This window comes from Lathamus discolor, chromosome 17, assembly GCF_037157495.1.
Source record: "Lathamus discolor isolate bLatDis1 chromosome 17, bLatDis1.hap1, whole genome shotgun sequence".
Lineage (NCBI taxonomy): Eukaryota > Metazoa > Chordata > Aves > Psittaciformes > Psittacidae > Lathamus > Lathamus discolor.
Window position 1 is genome coordinate 5097950 of NC_088900.1, and position 17474 is coordinate 5115423.

The following is a 17474-nucleotide window of genomic DNA, read 5'->3' on the forward strand; positions in this document are numbered from 1 at the left end:
AGCGGTTGCTAAGTAACGGCGTCCTCACTGCTGCCTCAGGCGCTGGTGCGGCCTGTCCGGGTCCGAGGGGAGGGCCCCGGGGGAAAGGGACGGGACCGGGCTGGGGGTGCAGGAGCGGAGTTCGGGGAGCCGGGGGAACCGGGGGAACCGGGGGAACCGGGGAGAACCGGGGGAACCGGGGAGAACCGGGGGGGCAGCAGAGGAACCGGGGTCCGGGACCCTCCGCGACCGAAGGCCGCGCAGGCGCGGTTAGAGGCAGCAGTGCACAGGCGCGGCGGGTGCCCCCTAACGGCGTCACTGCCTCTCCACCCTCCCGTGCTCCTTGGACCACGGGTTCGAGTCCCCGCGCTGCCAGGTCGGGGTGGCGGGGGTGCGGGTGCTGGCTGACCTCGGTTGCGCCGCTGCAGGGAACTGGGAGAGATGAAGATGTCGATCCCGTTCTCCAGCACCACCCTGAGGCTGCCCCCCGGCTTCCGGAACCTGCTGGAGGGGCTGGCAATGGAGGTGCTGCGGGTGCAGCCCCCCGACATAGTGGGGTTTGCTGCTCAGCACTTCCAAAAGCTGCTGGAGCAGAGAGAGGGTGAGTGGCACAGCCCAGCAGCACCTCGGCCCGCGCCTCCAGCCCCTGCTGCCTGCCCATCCTGCATGGCATCAGCCCTGTCCTTGTGCCTATTGCCTCGGGTGTTGGGGCTGCTCATGTGCCCATCGCCCATGGCATCGTGCCTGCCCTGTGTGCCCACTGCCCATGGCCCTGAACCTTCCCACCAGCGCCCATCACCCAGGGCGTCAGGCCTGTCCATGTGCCCATCCACCTGGCATCAGGCTTTCTCCATCCGCAGCCACCTCGGCTGACCCAGTGGTGTGGGGAGCCCAGCTGGAGGAGCTTCAATCCCAGCCCTCTTCCCAGGTAGGCTGCCCTCCCTTGTCCCTCAATCCATGGAGAGTTTGGGGTCCCCCCCTTCTCCTGAGTTTTAAGGTTTTCCTGCTTTTCCTCCAGGAGCCAGAGAAGGACAAGGACAAGGAGAAGGACGAGGAGGCTGGTGGTGCTGCACCCACGGTAAGTGACACAGCGCTGCACCCAAACCAGCACTATTCGAACCCAAAACAGCAATGAGGAGTAGCTCAAGTACTCAGCAGCACCCACACACTGGGATTCATCCCAAAACCCCTCACTGGGATGCAACCCTCGGCTGGAGGGGAGCGTGTCCCCTCTTTAAAAGGGACACCTCCCTGGGGCCACCGCTCAAAACTGTCCCCAAAACCCTCTTTTTTCCCACTGGGAATAGTCCCCCTCCCACCCCTGTGGCGCTTCCTTAATGAGGGTTTCTCCTAATGAGGTCCCGCCTTAATTAGTGGCTCCCACCCGGGATTTTTCCCAGTTCTAGGATCTGGGCTGAGCTCTGGATGATATTTTAAGACTCTATATTTAGGCCCCTGCATCCCTGGAGGTTGTCAGACATCTAATAGCAGCCCCACATGAAGAAGGGAGGTGACACTGCTCCTCTTCCAACCCCCATTCCAAGAGCCGAGATGCCTCAATGCCATTTTGGGGAGCAAATCTCCATGTTTGCCCACCTGGAGAGATTCCAAAACCTCATCCCACAAAAGGTGATGGGGTTTGTGTCAAAGCTAGGTCCTGTTTTTAAGGGGGATGAACTCTCTGCTCATTCTCCCCTCATTTTCCCCCCCTTTTTCCTGGTTTTCCTGGCCATATGTGGTGTGGGCATGGCACGGGGCACAGCATCCCTGGGAAAAAAAGGAAGGAGGGATGGGGAATAAAAAGAGCTGGAGATGCCAACCGGCTACTGCTCCAGCTGCCCTCTCAGGGCACCTTTCCAGCATCAAATTCCCAATTTATTGATCCCTTAAGGTATATTTGAACACCTCAGTGCCACCACCTCAAACCACGACAGTGGGATGCTTCCAGTGGGATGTGCCCCTTTCCAAAGCACAAGTTACTTTATCTGGATCCAGATTTAATCAGTGCTGGAGCACCTGGAAAAGCATCATCCCAGTATTCCCCCCCTGCCCCGCTCCATGTTGCGCCCTGGGGTGGGTTGTTTTCTTGGATGAAGGGAAAACGCAGGAGCCTGGAACGGGCTCAAAATCCACCGTTAATGATTAGAAATGTTCTGGCATTTCGCATCCCTCCTCCGCAGCCGCAGCCGGGAGACGCCGGCGCCTTTGCCAGGACTGGCCGGAGCACACTTGGGAGACGGGGGGGGGGGGGGCCTGCATCCCGCAGGAAAACCTGGGGTAACTTCCACCGTCACATTGCAAGTGCTCCTGAACCCTCTGGGTTGGTGCTTTTGGGGGTTTACTGGTACCAGGGTGATCCTGCAGCATTTGGAATCCTAGTTTTAGCGATGGTTTTCCCAGCTTTTTGATGAGCAAATCATCCCAAACACATTTCCACTCTGCTCCCCCCAGACCACCTTACATTCCCTCACCGGAGCAGGATAAGATGGATCTGGAGGGTCTATAAAAAGGGAAGGGGGTCATTTTTCCATCTATAAATTCTGGTGGAGCAGCCAGCGCTTCTCCTGGAAGCTGGAGCAGAGCTATTCCCACCCCCTGCTGCGCTGGTGGGAAGAGATGGCGGTGGAAAAGTGTCTCCAGTGGGAATTGCCAGGAGCCGATGGCTGGCACGGGAATTGAGGGGTGCTCCAGGAGCATCCATCACCCTGGGAGTGGGGTCTGGGTGCCAGGGTGCTGCTCGGGGGGGAGGGACAGAAATGGAGGTGGGGATGGGAACAGGGATGGTGATAGAGACAGGGATGAGGGTGATGATTGGAATGGTGACAGGGACGGTGACAGTGACAGGGACGATGGGACAGGGACAAGAGTGATAATGGGGATGGTGACAGGCGTGGGACAAAGAGAATGATGAAGTTGGGGATAAAGACAGGGAAAAGGTTAGGGATACGGATGGGGATAACAGTGGGAAAGGGGATATTGATAGGTACAGGACCTTGGTGGGGACAGGACAGGGATTCTAGTGGAAGTGATTGGTATGAGGACAGGGATGGGGACAGTGCCAGTGCCAGGGATGAGATGGTGATGTCAGTGGGGCAGGGATGCTGATGGTGACAGTGGTGCTGGTGATGGCAGAGAGGAAGGTCGGTGCCACCAAGCCCCAAGCTGGGCTGGGGAGAGCTGTGGCCTGGCTGTGCTGGGGGTGCTGGTGCCATCCTGAGGTCCATGCTGCATCCCCGGGATCTGGGAGCTGGCCAGAGCCGGCATCGGCAACTTCTGCGGTTGCTTAGCAACTCCCAAACCCGGATTAGCGGCGCGGGGCGGGAGATGCGGGGGGATGCGGGATACAGCCCCCCCTCACCCTCCAGGGGTCCCTCTGCCTTTCTGGCTTCCCCCTGTTGTGTCCCAGCACCTTGGCATGGTCCAGGGCAAAAGTGGGGTCTGTGGATAGCACCAAGGGTGGAAAAATGGTTGGAATTGCAGGTGTTGCTGGAGAACACCCCAAATTCGGGGGGTAGGATGCTCCTGCGAGCAGGAAAGGGACCCCCAATTGCCAAAAAGTCTGTGTTTGGGCGCAGCACCCCTTGGGCTTCAGTGGACACTTGGTGGGATGTGGTGTCCTGCCATTCCCACCCTTCCTTGCTATCCTCACCCTCACCATCCTCACCCTCCTTCAGAACCAAGCCCTAAGTAGGTTGGGAATGTTTTGCTCCCCACGGAAACACACCCGGGGGGGCAACCCCCGAACTCCAGCATCCCTGCAGGCCAAGCATCCCCTTTCCCACCCCAAACTAACCCATCACCCCCATTTGCTGTGGCAAACACCTCCCAGGATCCCTCCGGATTCCATCCCTGTTAACCCTGCCACGCATCCTCCGCGTGTCATCTTTCCATGACACGAAGCTCCGGGGCGAGCTGCCGGCTCCTTTAAGGCAGTCGGAGGCTGCGGAATCAAATTGGAGGAGGCTCTAAAAAAAAGAGGAGAAAGGGGGAAAAAAATAGGAAGAAACACACACCCCCCCTCGCTCCTAAAACCTGGAAGGGTGTAGGGCTGATAGGCTCGCCCGGAGGGAAGCGCATTACGTAGGCAAGCGGCTCCGCTCAACTTGCCACCGGGATTGCTGCCGGGAAGCGAGACCTTGCCGGAGCCCCTCGCCCATCGCTGGCCACCCACCCCTGCTTCACCATGGACTGCTGCAATGTAGGTTCATCCCGATCCTTCCCTTTCCCCATCCCCATCTCCCCATCCTAACATCTCGCCTTTCTGCGTTTCCTTTAGGATTAGGGTTATTGTTGCTCCTGTGCTGGGGGCGGCGGAGGGGATCTGGGGGGCTGCTAGAGGTGTTATGGGGGGGGGGGGGCGGAATTTGGGAGGGATGTTGGGATTTGGGGGGGGATTTTTGGGGTGTTATGGGGTGCTGCAACCAACTTCGCGTGGACCCCCCACCCAGGCCCATGTGCCACCCCCCTCCCCAAAAATTCCATACTCTCCTTTCATACCAGTTCAGGATCCATGCAGCATCCCGCATCCTGCTCAGGGAAGTGCCCCCCATCCCTGAATCCCACAGCCAAACCAGGGGTTCTGCTTTTATCCAGCTTTTTATTCCCCCACAAATGACTCTCCAGGTGGGATTGGGGATTCTTTATGGATAAAGGGATAAACTGGGGAGAGCAGGGGATTGCACCCCTCCATCCTCACCTGGGGTGAGCATCCCCTCTCTGCCCGGTCACCAGCCAGCTTGGGGAGTTGATCCGCCAAAAATCCACGTAATTTTTCCCTCTCTCTCCCCTTCTCCCCCCTGCTTTTCCCCTTTTTCCCATCTTTTTTTCCCTTTTCCCCCCCTTTTCCCCTCTTGCTCAACCAGCAGCACAGAGAGAAACCCCCATCTCCCCTCTTGGATACCTCCAGGGAGGCAGAGCCCACCCTGGGTATAAGATCTGTCCCCCCTGGATACAGGATTTCTCCCCTGCATATAAGATTCCCTCCCCCCCATATAGGATTTCTCCCTCTCAATATAGGATTTTTCCCTGGTTACAGGTTTTCCCTCTCTGTATATAGGATTTCTTCTCCTGCATATAGGATTTATCCCCCAGGACAGAGGATTTCTCCTTTAGATGTAAGATTTCTCCCCTGGGTATAGGATTATTACCCCTCCGTATACAGGATTTCTCCCCTGGATATAGGATTTCTCCCTTGGATGTAGGATTTTGCCCCTGGATATAGGATTATACCCCTCTGGATACAGGATTTCTTCCCTGGATATAGGTTTTCTTCCTGAAATATAGGATTTTGCCCCTGGATGTAGGTTTCCACCACCTGTATATAGGATTCCTCCCCCAGGATGTAGGATTTCTGCCCTGGATATAGGATTATACCCCTCCATATATAGGCTTTCTCCCCGGAATATAGGATTTTGCCCCTGGATATAGGATTATACCCCTCCGTATATAGGTTTTCTCCCCGGAATATAGGATTTTGCCCCTGGTTATAGGTTTCCCCCACCTGTATATAGGATTTCTCCCCTGAATATTGGCTTTCTCCCCTGGATATAGGATTTCCTGCCCCTGGATATAGGATTTCTCTCCTAGATATAGGATTTCCTGCCCGTGGATATTGGATTTCTCCCCTGGATATAGGTGTGTGTCCCTCCTATATAGGATTTCTCCCCTGGCTATAGGATTTCAGGCCCCTGGCTGTAACATTTCCACCTGGACATATCATTTCCACCTCGGACCCGTCACTTAAGCCACTAGTGCTCTTTTGTTCCCCTCACCTTTCACAATAGTAAACCAACCTGAACAACTTTCCAGAGCCATGGAATGCTCTGAAGGGAATTGCATCCCCCCAAAAAAAATCCACAGCTTCCAAATAACCCCCCCAAATATTCCCTTAACTCCTTTAAAGCGCTTCCAGGGTGATGCAAAGATGCGTGTGGACACCGGAGCATCCAACATTAGCTCGCTCCCATCTCATCTGTTTTTCCTCCCCTCTGGCATTGCTCCCTTCCCAATTTTCCTAGTGCTTTCAGTCAAAGCCCTGAGGAGGGAAAAAGGAGGATGCAACAGGCTGCATGGGGAAGGGGAAACTGAGGCACTACCAGCTCAGCTTGTGCAGCATGAGCCCCCCTGTGCCAAACCTTCACAAACCCACCCTCTGCTCCCATGGATGCTCCTTAATCTGGATCACAATCCTCAGGAAGCTGGATCCAGCCCCAGCTGGTGGTCCCAGGTGGATTTAGAGACGAGTAGGGGGTGAAGCATCTTCCCCTGCTGCATCTTTGGTTTCAAACCCCCCGAGACACCTCAGGATGTACATCTGGGATGTAACTGGGGTGTAAGTGACCCTGGTTTTTAACAAAGGTCCCCAATTTTTAGCAGAAGGGCCTTTTTTTGAGTGAAAAAACCTCACTTTTATCCAAGAATTTTAGCACCCAGGGCTAATTAAGGACCTTATTTAATGGATTCAATGGGGGTGGGAGGGAACGATGCTGGTTTTGTGACCCCACCACCCATAACCCTCCTGTTGCCGCCATCAGGAGGGAGCCTGCACGAAGCTGGACGAGGACATCTTGGATATCCCCTTGGACGATCCCGACGCCAACGCGGCGGCCGCCAAGATCCAGGCCAGTTTCCGTGGCCATATGACCCGTAAGAAGATCAAAGGGGGCGAGATCGATCGGAAAACCAAGGACGCCGAGTGCGCCAACAGCACCCGCGGCGGCGACCTCCGCAACGGCGACTAGGTACATCCCGAACTTCCCTATTGCCTCCAGTCGGGCTGGTTTCACACAGGTGATGCTCCGAGCATCCTCCCCGGCGCTAATCCGGGATGGAAAATGGGGTTTGCTTCCCAGGAGGTGCCGGCACGCCCCAGGCAGCCCCTGCCTGCCCTAATTTTGGGAGCGTGCCGTAGTAGTTAGGATGGGAATGCGAAGGCCTGGATTGGAATTGGATTTCTCCCTTAGCAACACCGCCCCGGCCGCCTCGCCTCAGCACATGCTATTTTTAAAAGCCTGTGTCACAGTCTCCTGGCAGGAAAAGGTAAATTTAAAGAGCGCCCACAGTGCTGAGGCCGCGTGGCATCGGAGCCTGGGAATGCTGGAGCCCATGTGGGGAGCAGGGAATGGCCCCCGGCTCCTGGGAGTGATGGTTTGGGGTGAGCGTCAAGGAGGTCTCAGTGCTGGCTCGGCCATGTGTGTGTGGCAGGGCTGGTGTGGAGGCAAGCAGGATGTAGCTGGGATGTGGTGGGAATGGAGTGGGGAGGAATTGAGGATGCAGTAGGGGTGCAGTGGGGTTTCAGCAGGAATCCAATGGGAATGCACTGAGGATGCAGTGGAGACGTAAAGGGGATTCAGTGGGAATGAACTGAGGATGCAGTGGGGATGCAGAGGGGAATAAGTGGGAAGGAACTGAAGATGCAGTGGGAATGAGCTGGGGAAGCAACGGGGATTCAACAACGATGCAGTGGGGATTCAGCGGGTATGCAATGGGACTGAACTGGGAATTCGGTGAGAACGCAGTGGGAATGAACTGTGGATGTAGTGGGGATGCAGAGGGGATTCAGTGGGAATGAACTAGGGATGCAGTGGGAATGCAATGGGTATGAACCGAAGGTACAGTAGGGATGCAGTGGGAATGAGCTGCGGATGCAGTGGGGAAGCATTGGGATTTCAAAGAGGATGCAGCGGGGATGCAGTGAGGAGGCAATGGGAATGAACTGGGAATTCACTGGGGATGCAATGGGAATGAACTGAGCATGCAGTGGGGACACAGTGGGGATTCAGAGGGAATGCAGTGTCAGTAAACTGAAGATGCAGTGGGGGTTCAGTGAGAATGCAGTGAGAATGAACTGAGGATGCAGTGGAGATACGGTGGAGATTCAGTGAGGATGCAGCAAGGATGCAACAGCGATGCAATGGGGATGTATTGAGGATGCTACAAGGATGCAGTGGGGATGCAGCAAGGGCGCTGTGGGGCTGCCGTGTGGAAGCAGCTCAGGCCCACGAAGTTCATCAGGCTGCCTCGCTGGGTGCAGGCAGGGCAGGGGTGGGTGAGCTGCAAGTAGGGCAGGGGAAGGGTGCGAGCAGCAGGAGCAGAGCGTGGGCAGGGTGCAAAGAGAGCAGGGGCAGGGAGGGGACAGGGCAGAGCGGGTGCGGGCTGCAGCAGCAGGGTGCGGGCAGGGGCTGCAGGAGCCGGGCACAGGGCGCAGGCAGGAGCCGGGCACGGGATGCAGGGCTCCGGCCGTTCTCTGACCCGTGTCTCTCTTCCAGGCTCCCCCCGCCGCCCCCGGACCCCCCCCTCCTCCGCCGCCGTCGCCCGCCGAGGCCCCGGAGCCGCTTCTCACCCCGTCCCCCGCATGCGCCCGCCGGGGCCCCCCCGCAGCCCGGCCCCGCCCCCCCGGAGCCCCAGACCCCAATAAAGGTTCCTGCGGAGCGCGCTGTCCCTGCACCTTATGACGTCACCAGCCCAGCGGTGAGGTCACAGCGCGGAGCTCGGGGGGGTGTGTGTGGGATGCCCGGCGGTGATGTCATATGTGCCGCTGTGACGTCATGCAGGCACGTGTGATATCACACAAGCGCACGGCTCACGTGACACTCAGGGTAGTGTGATGTTGCAGCTGTGACGTCATGCAGCTGCATGCCATATGGGGGTGTGACGTCAGAAAGGCTGTGATGCCACAGGCGGCTGTGATGTCATAGAGGCGTGTTGCCATATGTGCCTGTGACGCCATACAGGTGTGTCCCATGTTGCTGTGATGTCACACAGTCGAGTGTCTCACATGGTGTGACGTCACACAGGCCCATGCCATGTCACTGTGACATCAGATGGTCAAGCACAGTACCAACCAACAGCCGTGACATCATAGAGGCCACATCACCCTGTCTGATGTGGGGTGTGACGTCACGGTGACAGACAGGCCACCCTTGTGACATCACACAGCCCCTGTGACGTCACCGAGGTCCCCGAGGCCCCACAGAGTCACCCCACAGCAGGCGCCCGGCAGCGTTTAATCACAAAACCCCTACAAAAGGCACATCCCCCCCTTTGCCCCCCCTTCCCTCCCCCCCTTTAATCCTTTTATGCAAAATCCCCAATTTTAACCAATCTAAGGATATATATATATAAAAATGAGGCCTCCCCCCCCCCCCCAAAGAGGGTATTTTGGGGTGTTCTAGGTATGGGGAGCCTCAGCCCCCTAAAACCCCGGGAGCCTCCTGCACCCATTAACCCCCCCCACGGCCAGTCCAGCTGCTCGAGGTGTCTTAAAAAGAGAAAAAAGACTCCAGAAAGGGAGAAAACACCCCCAAAAATGGGGGCGGGGGGTGGGGGTGCTGGCTGGACACCCCATTTTATGGGGGGGGGGGGTGTCAGACCAAGGAGCCGGCTCGGCTCTGCGCCGGCACCATGACTGGCACAGCGCCCGTCCGTGTTAAGCTGGAAGTGGGCAGTGATCCCGAAGGAATGGGGGTGGGATCCAGGCGGCGCTGGGGGGCCCCGTTCAGGGCGGGGGGTGAAAGGCCAGGGGGGCGCCCCCCTGCCCGCACCGGGGGGCCCCGGTAGCTGCCAGTGGCCGTGAGGATAGAGGCGGTGTCCGAAGGGGGATTCGCTCCATAGGGTCTGTCCCGGCGCCCAGCAATGGAGGACAAGGTGCTGGCTTTGGAGAGGGTGTCCGGGGCCGGTCTCCGTGCCCACGATGGGGTCTTGGGGGCCACTGCGTCTTCCCTGGCAAGAGAGGACAGGGTTGGTGGGAGCAGCACCAGGAATTGCTGATATTCCTATCCCCAGCACTCCCCCACTAAAGCAATGGGGTTGTGCAGAGCTCCTGGACCCCAAAACAGGGGAACAAGAGGAAAAGGGGCGGAGGGGGAATGAGGTGGGAAATGGCCCAGTTAACTCTGAAATCTGCTGGGGGCTGTGGAGAGATTGAAACCTCCTCTCAGCCTCCTGTTAACTCTGAAACCTAATGGTGACTGGGCAGAGATGGAAACGTTCCTCTCCACACCCCCATTAGGGATAGCTAGAGATGGAAACCTCCTCCCACTTCCTGTTCACCCTGAAACCTAATGATGAATAGCCTGAAGTTGGAACCTCCCCCCCACCATGTTAACTCTGAACCCCAGTGATGACTGCAGAGATGGAAACCTGCCCCTCCCCGTTAACTCTGGAACCTAGCGCTGACATCTGAACCTCCTCCACGGGAGGGCCGCCTCACTTGATCTCGTTGGCTGCCTCCTCCTGCCCATCCCGTTTCTTCCTGCGGTATCCCACAACCCGCCGGGCGAAGAAGACGACGGTGGCGAGCGCACCCAGGGAGCCCAGCACGGCGCCGGCGATGACGGCCTTGGTGCTAGCTGGGAGACAGAGCAGCATGTTGGGGGGGGGTTGCTTCCCTCCTTATTCCCATAGGGACTCCACAGGGACAATATCCCCCCCGGCCCTGCGGACACGTACTCACTTGAGTGCACCTCCAGGACGATGTGGCACTCGGCTGAACCCGCTTGGTTTTCGGCCGTGCAGACGTAGAGCCCCGACATGTCCAGGGAGAGGTTGGTCAGCTTGAGGGTGCCCCTGTGCCAGTCTGAGGGTGAAGAAACACGGGTGCTGCCCTTGGCCATGCCCCTCGCTCCCATCCTGTTAACTCTGAAACCTAATGAAGACTGGCCTGAGGTTGAAACCCCCTCCCCACTGTTAACTACCTGCAGGGAATGAGCACAGGGGAGGGAATATTCCCCTAGTGTAGGGAATGGGCAGGGTTAAGGGGATGCTCCACTCCCTGCTCCACGGCAAGACCAGGCATTACACGGACAACGCTGAAGCTTCCTGGGATTTTCCAGCCCCCGGTTCCCCCCCCAGTTTCCCCTTACCCTGTGCCGGGGGGAAGAAGACCTGCAGGGTGGGTGCCGTGCGCTGCCACTGGTACACGGGCGAGGGCTTCCCCTTCCTGGAGCTGCAGCTCAGCGTCACGTTGGCTCCAACCGTGGGCTCCCCATGCAGTTGGCAGGACGGGGTGGCCGGCGGCACTGCGGGCATGGACATGAATCCCAAGGGACGCCACGGCAGGGGACAAAGGGAGCTGGGGATGGACCAGCAGGGCCTTACCCAGCACGGTGAGGTTGATGACGCCGATGTTCTTGCCCATGCTGGAGGCCTCATCCACCACGTTGACCGTGCACATGTACTGGCCCGAGTCACGCTCCCGCGTGGCGTTGATGAACACCGAGATGTTGTGGCTGAGGACGGGGTACAGGAAGCCCACGCGGGGCTTCAGCTCCGTCTCCTCCACCTTCACCACCCCATCCAGGTAGGTCAGGATCTGTGTGTGGGATAACACACGCTTGGTCTCCTCCGGATGGGGTTGTAGGAGAGGAACCCCCCCCAAACCCCAACTTTAGTCAGTAGCATCAGCTCCCTCCACCCTCACCTGCCCTGAGCATCCACAGCCTGAGAAACATGAGCATCCCCAAATTGTGGGCATCTTCGCACCACAGGCACCGCAAGTACACCCTGCCTTGGGCACCACGAGCCTCTCCCCATCATGGGAGCTACCTCAGCACAGACACTATAGGCTTCCCCCCACCATGGTCACCTTGCCTTCATGGACACCATGAGCCCCTCACCACCACCACCTCCCCTCCCGTCTCACCTGGAAGGGGTCAGCATGTTCCTTATCCAGCAGCCAGGTGACATAGGGCTTCCTCTGGGAATGGCTGGTGTACCAGGCGGGCAGCACTACCTGCTGCCCTTCCACGGAGAACACGGAGCCCGCTCCCACGTGCACCTCCAGCACAGCCGAGGAGACACCTGAGAGGGGAAGAGCATGGGATGTGACTCATCCCAGCTGCTCTCTTCCCACAGAGACCTCCCCGTTCCGAAGAGAAAACCCAACAATCCCTGGCGTCACCGGGAAGCTGGGCCAGGAGGACATTTTTCTTCCTTCCCTGCCACAGGAAGGGCTTTCCAGCTGCTCTGGAGGATGCAGGACAATGCCATTCTCTCCCATCCCCATTTCCCCCCTGCCTGGGATGGGAAAACCTCTCGTTGAAGATCTCCCTTTCCATAGGAATGCTGCTGCTCCCAAGTGGCTGCAGTGGCCAGACATCCCCTTTAGATCAGTACTGGGGTGCCCTCAACCTCCCCCGTGGTGCACCAGATTCTCCATCCCGTGGGATTTATCTGCGGGGACACATCCATGTGCATCCCTCAAGCTCTCCAGCATCCCCTCTTTTGGCTGCCAGTGCTAAACTGGGATTATTCATGGGTGGTTTCCCTTGATCCCCCAATCCCCTCTCATCCCAAATACCCCATCCCTGTATCCTCCACATCCCGGCATCCCCAAAACCCACTGGGAAGAAGCAATGGGATACAAGAGGGTACCACGGGCTGGAGAAGGATGCTCGGCTCCCGCAGGAAGATTATTCCCTGGCTTTGCCCGTAAAGCTCAGCTGGAAAATTAATCGGCTCAAGCAGGTTTGTGCTGCGGTTTAGTTGGGTTTATATTCCCAGGGGAATGCCACCGAGGACCTGCATCCTGGTGGCTCCATCCCTGCATCCCATTGATCCATGTCCCCGGCTGGCCCCGCTCCTGCCAGAGCCCCAGGGATGCTCTGGATCAGGATGCAGGGGAGGTAGGGGAAAGGATGATGTTACCCCATGATCCCAAATCCTCGCTGCCACCTGGGATTTGGGGGAAAATCCCTGGTTCTGGAGGATTTAGGGAGCTTCCCTATGGACTCCAAGGGTTTAATGGGATTTTTCCAGAGGAAAACAAGGCGCTGGGGGGGGGGGGGGGGCAGCATTTTTAGCCTCCTCCCTGCATCCGTTCGTCCCCCTCCTGACAAGGCATCGGAGCGGTTTCCGGACAGAGCCTTCCAGCTCCAGGCAGGAAACTCTGCTCCGGCCGATAAAGTCTTCCCAGGAATTGAGAGAAAATGAATTAATTAAATCAAATTTCCCTTCTCCGGAGGAAAAGCGGGAGGAGGGAGATGCTTAAAAATAGAACCAAGAACATAAACCCTTAAATCCTGGCGAGGGAAACGCTGCCGGGTGATGGAGACAGCGTCAGGGAGCAGAAATCATGGATATTAATCTTAATATCATTTGTTTTATGAAACTACGGGATAGAGGGAAATATGTGATATGGGAAAACAACAGCAATTCATTGGAATTAGTTACCCTGAGGAAGATATTTGTATTAAATGAGGGTTAGTGGGTAAGAAAAGATGGGATTTCTAATAACTCTCTTGTGTTTTAATCACAAACAAGACAACTGATAATAGGAATTCTCTAATGGTGATAAATAGAGGTATGTTTTGATAAGAATATTAAAGAATATATATATTTATATATATATAAAAGCATATTCCAAGAATAGTGATAATAGTGCTAATAGTGGTCATGATAAGGATAGTGATAATAACAGTGATAACAACGCTAATAATGATATTGATAATGCTCATAATTATAGTATCGATACCAATAATGATAATAATTAGGATAGTAATAGTAATAATAATAATAATGTTAATTAATAATGCAATGGCATCACTTAATGATGCTGCAACTCCTAAACATTCCCAGCAGTTGGGAAAATCCAGGTTTTTAAGCCTTCATCCTTACAAATATATTGAATTAAATGTTGGTAATCGAGAGGAAAATATGTGATAATTAATAATTATCTTGTGATTTCTAGAATAAAAGAGATCATTTGTAATAGATACTGTATAATGACTGTGGATATAATTATATTTTATAGGAATTATAATACTAGTTATAAGGATAATATAATAATATGGATAATTTAATAGTATGGATAATCTAATAATACAGTAATACTACCACTATTAATAATAATGGTTCATTAATGATGCAAATGCCATCACTAGAAGACGCCACAGCTCCTAAACAGCCACGCATCCCCAAAAGCTGGGAAAATCCATGTTTTCATCCCGTCTCCTCCATCACCACCACTTTTGGGGCACACAGAAGGGCCAGAGGCCAAAGGGTACTGCAGGTCCCTTGGAAAATCCAGGCTCCAGAGCAGGAAAAGCAGCTCTGGCACTGGTGGGATGTTCCTGGTTGTATCCCAAGTTCCATGTATCCCAAAGCCCCCAGCATCGGTGCTGACCGGGTTCTGCGTGCTCTCACCAGGATGTGTTAACTCTGAAACCTAATGATGACTGTTCCTAGTGCTCTGAGACTGCATCCTTAAATCCCAGCAATCAAAGATCGCAGCTCCATTATTCCCACTCCTGCACATCGGGAAGAGGAAGATGGCTCCACACCTCACCCCTCAAATCCCCTTTTCCTGTCAGAATTCCCCCTAGATTCCTCCTCCAGGACAAACGTCACCCTAAAACAGGCTGGGAGAGCCCATGCTGGAACTGTGGGAGTGGATCCCTTTGGCATCAGCTCCAGCTTTGGCCACCTCGACGTTCCAAATCCTCTAATGCTTTAACCAGATAGAAAAATTAAGCCGCTCCCAGCGCTCAGACACGGAGCAGGGGGGGGAAAGGGGGAATCTCGGGACCTCCTGCCTGCTCTTTGGGCTGAAAAACCGGGATTTGCATCCAGCAGCCCTGAGCTAAGCACCTGCCCCAGCGGTTTCGCTCCACTCCAGCCCATCTGCTGGGAGTTTGTTTTCCACATGGAAAAAACCCCCCACCTTTAAATTTACCTTTCAAAATCCCATTAAATATTTTCCCCATGGAATAAATATCTCGAAATTCACCTTTCAAAACACCTTTATGTTTTTTCCATCTGGAAAAAAAAAAACCTTTTACATTTACCTTTGAATTTCTTTCCCTAAGGAAATATCCCTCTTTAAATCCCTGCTCACCTACAGCAACCTCAATATACCTCTATTAAACACCCCAATCCTCATCTAAAATCTTGGAATCACCCCCCAAAAGCTCCTTCCCACCCCAAACCCCAGCATTCCCAAAAAATTCCCCCCCCCACCCCACCCTATAAGCTATTAGGAACTAAAGCCTGGAGGCGCTTGGGGTTTGATGACCCCGTTCGATAGGATTAAGGCGCTGGAGTCATGTGAAACCGGGACCCAAATTAAATCCCAAGAGCCCAAGCTTCGGGATTTAAAATCCACAGCGGGAATCGGGCCGGGAAAATGACTCCCAGGAAAAAAGGTCAGGGAGCAGCACCCAGCTCCTCCCGTTCCATCCTTTGGGGGGGGATTTATTCATCTTCCCTTAACTCCGACTATTTATAACTGGGAGATAGGAGATGCCGGGCTGCGGAGCAGTGTCCGTTGGGAAAATCCATGATGGCTTTTCTCACGACCCCGGAGGCGGAATGTTGGGGGGGGGGGGGGCGGGGGGGCAGGAATGGCCGTATCCTGCGGAGAGGCCAAATTTGGGGAAAATAAATAATTAACTAAAATAATACCAACACTAATACGTGACTTTGCCATAGATAGAAATGGGCTTTAACCTCTGCCGGGGGTGGGATGGGAAGAGATGGGATGGGATTGGGGAATGGATCGGGGACAGACATAGGGACGGGATTCAGGACAGGACTGGGGATAGGGACAAGGATGGGGACCAGATTGGCGATGGGGATAGATGGGATTGGAATGAGATTGGGGATGGGGACAAGGATGGGATGGGTAGGGGACTGGGGATGGGGACAGAGATGGGATGGGGTTGGGACCGGGGAACAGACTGGGGATAAGATTGAGGATGGACATGGGAACAGGGATGGGTGGGTATGGGGCTGGGGACAGAGATGGGATGGGGACAGGTCTGGGGACGGGAACAGAGGTCCACCGCGACCCCATACAAATCAATACCGTCGGGATGCAGTGAAGGAGCATCCTGGTGGGATTTAAGGACCAAGCGACCCCTGTGCCTCTTCCTTCCATTAACTTTGATCATGGAAAACAACCTTCAAGGAGGGAAAATGGCTCCAGGAGCAAGGACCCCCACCCTGTGTCCCGCCGGGAGGAAACGCCACTGCCATTGTTTTTGGGGCCGTTTCCTTTCCCCAAAGGCCTCTCCTTCGCTGGGAACGCCAAGGGACGTTTCCCTTAGGAGCTCAAAAAAACCTCTAAAAAAGCTGGGAATGAAGGAGGAAAAGATGGGAAAACCTGGTGGATGGAAAGCGGCTGAGACCCGTCACCCCAAAACCTACCGGGGTGGATTTGAGCGCCAATAAACAAGGGAAGCGGCGGGATTTTATCATGGGAGAAAGGAAAACCATGGATTTTTTTTCCCCTGCCCGATGCTGCGCAGAGGGTGAATTATCGCTCCCGACACATCGGGGTCCCCCTTGGGTGGGATGTGGTCTGGGGGTGCTGGCAGGCACCACTCGGTAGCTCCAAGGAACAAAGCGCCTTTTCCCAAGGGACCCAGATTTCCCCTCTCAGGGCACCCCAAGGCAGGGATGGGACCCCCAGTACCCACCTGCCTGCTGGGGTGGGGGCACGGAGAGGGGCCGGTGAGTGCTGAGACCCCCCCCACCCCGATACCTGCCCGGTGGCTCCCCCGTACCGCGCATCCCGCCCGGTGCCGCTGCATCTCTCCCGTGTCCCGCCCGGTGCGCTCCGGTCCGTTCCCCCCCCCCCCGCTCCCCGTGTCCCGCCCGGTGCCCCCCCGGGTCTCACCGAGCAGCGCCGCCAGCGCCAGCGCGGACCGCGGGAGCGCGCCCATGGCCGGAGCCGCCGCCGCAGCAGGTGCCGGGGCCGCGCCTGAGGGGGGGGGGGAGGAGGAACCGGGATGGGGGGGGGGGGAACCTCTGAGGGGGCGGGGCATAACAAAGGGGCGGGGCCTCTTCTAGCCCCACCCTCAGGCACTGCCCCCCCCCAATCTGCGATGATTAATTCATGATTTGGGTTATTATTAGTGATGGATTAAGGCTATCATGTGTCACACACAGCGGGGAGGGGGGGGGTACAGGGACCCCTAAAGCATCCCCAGCCACATCCCGTCCCATTCCCAATGGAGCATCCCAATGCTGTTGGGAGCCTCTGGATAAACATGTGAATCCTTAAAAACAAATGAAGAAATACCCCAAAACCGAGGGGTTTTGACTCTCTGGATCATGCTCACACATTTTAGGGAGCTCCGGGATGAATCCGGCTCGGCTGAGGTTATCCCAGTCCTTGATCCAAGCAGGGTCAGACCTCGAAGATGAGCAGGATTAGATGCTGGAGGAGGAGGAGGGGGGAGGAATTAATCCCTCCTCGCCCTCATCTCCCCCCGTAAACCCAGTCTGGCTGCCGGGATCGCAGGATCCAGCCTCAGGGAGTGATGGTGAGGGATCAACCGGACAGCTCGCACCAGAATCCCACCCATGTGCAGTGGCAATCTCACCTCCTGGTCCATCCGATGCATCCCTCGGCTCCAGGCACAGGTTCTTTGGGAAAACACCCTGTTTTGGGGGATCTGTCCTATTTTGAGCACTGGGAGCAGGCAGGGTGACTTGTCCTCCTCTTCCTCCCTCCACCATCCTGGGCCTCAACAGTATCCAACCTCCAGCGGTCC

At 55.9% G+C, this 17474-nt stretch overlaps 2 protein-coding genes across 5 annotated transcripts; one reads left to right on the top strand and one right to left on the bottom strand.

The window, feature by feature from the left end:
* LOC136023090 (neurogranin) lies at nucleotides 1–8403 on the top strand. 3 transcript variants are annotated; one of them, XM_065697191.1, is made up of 6 exons: nucleotides 1–60; nucleotides 408–580; nucleotides 840–907; nucleotides 998–1057; nucleotides 6513–6719; nucleotides 8247–8403. In XM_065697191.1, the coding sequence occupies exons 2-5, from the start codon at nucleotides 421–423 to the stop codon at nucleotides 6717–6719; spliced, it is 495 nt and encodes a 164-aa protein (XP_065553263.1). In that variant the 5' UTR covers nucleotides 1–60; nucleotides 408–420; the 3' UTR covers nucleotides 8247–8403. The 3 variants fall into 3 exon arrangements, with proteins under 3 accessions (XP_065553263.1, XP_065553264.1, XP_065553265.1); XM_065697192.1 differs by lacking the exon at nucleotides 1–60 and having other exon boundaries at nucleotides 220–580; XM_065697193.1 differs by lacking the exons at nucleotides 1–60; nucleotides 408–580; nucleotides 840–907; nucleotides 998–1057 and adding an exon at nucleotides 3901–4177.
* An 861-nt stretch (nucleotides 8404–9264) lies between these two features.
* Nucleotides 9265–16676, bottom strand: ESAM (endothelial cell adhesion molecule). Of its 2 annotated transcripts, XM_065697014.1 has the most exons (7): nucleotides 16595–16676; nucleotides 11621–11778; nucleotides 11077–11290; nucleotides 10842–10997; nucleotides 10433–10555; nucleotides 10190–10328; nucleotides 9265–9699 (listed from the first exon to the last, which is right to left on the bottom strand). In XM_065697014.1, exons 1-7 carry the CDS (start codon nucleotides 16638–16640, stop codon nucleotides 9345–9347), a joined length of 1191 nt encoding a protein of 396 aa, XP_065553086.1. In that variant the 5' UTR covers nucleotides 16641–16676; the 3' UTR covers nucleotides 9265–9344. The 2 variants fall into 2 exon arrangements, with proteins under 2 accessions (XP_065553086.1, XP_065553087.1); XM_065697015.1 differs by lacking the exon at nucleotides 10190–10328 and having other exon boundaries at nucleotides 10429–10555.
* Between the last annotated feature and the right edge of the window lie 798 nt (nucleotides 16677–17474).

Excerpts from the sequence above, each read along its gene's own strand:
- ESAM (XM_065697014.1), bottom strand. The coding sequence starts at position 16,640 with ATGGGCGCGCTCCCGCGGTCCGCGCTGGCGCTGGCGGCGCTGCTCG. Across the intron at positions 11,291-11,620 it reads AACATGCTGACCCCTTCCAG|ATCCTGACCTACCTGGATGG; the intron begins GTGAGACGGGAG and ends TCCCACACACAG. Across the intron at positions 10,556-10,841 it reads CTTCTTCCCCCCGGCACAGG|ACTGGCACAGGGGCACCCTC; the intron begins GTAAGGGGAAAC and ends CTTCACCCTCAG.
- LOC136023090 (XM_065697191.1), top strand. The coding sequence starts at position 421 with ATGAAGATGTCGATCCCGTTCTCCAGCACCACCCTGAGGCTGCCCCCC. Across the intron at positions 581-839 it reads GCTGCTGGAGCAGAGAGAGG|CCACCTCGGCTGACCCAGTG; the intron begins GTGAGTGGCACA and ends CTCCATCCGCAG. Across the intron at positions 1,058-6,512 it reads CTGGTGGTGCTGCACCCACG|GAGGGAGCCTGCACGAAGCT; the intron begins GTAAGTGACACA and ends TGCCGCCATCAG.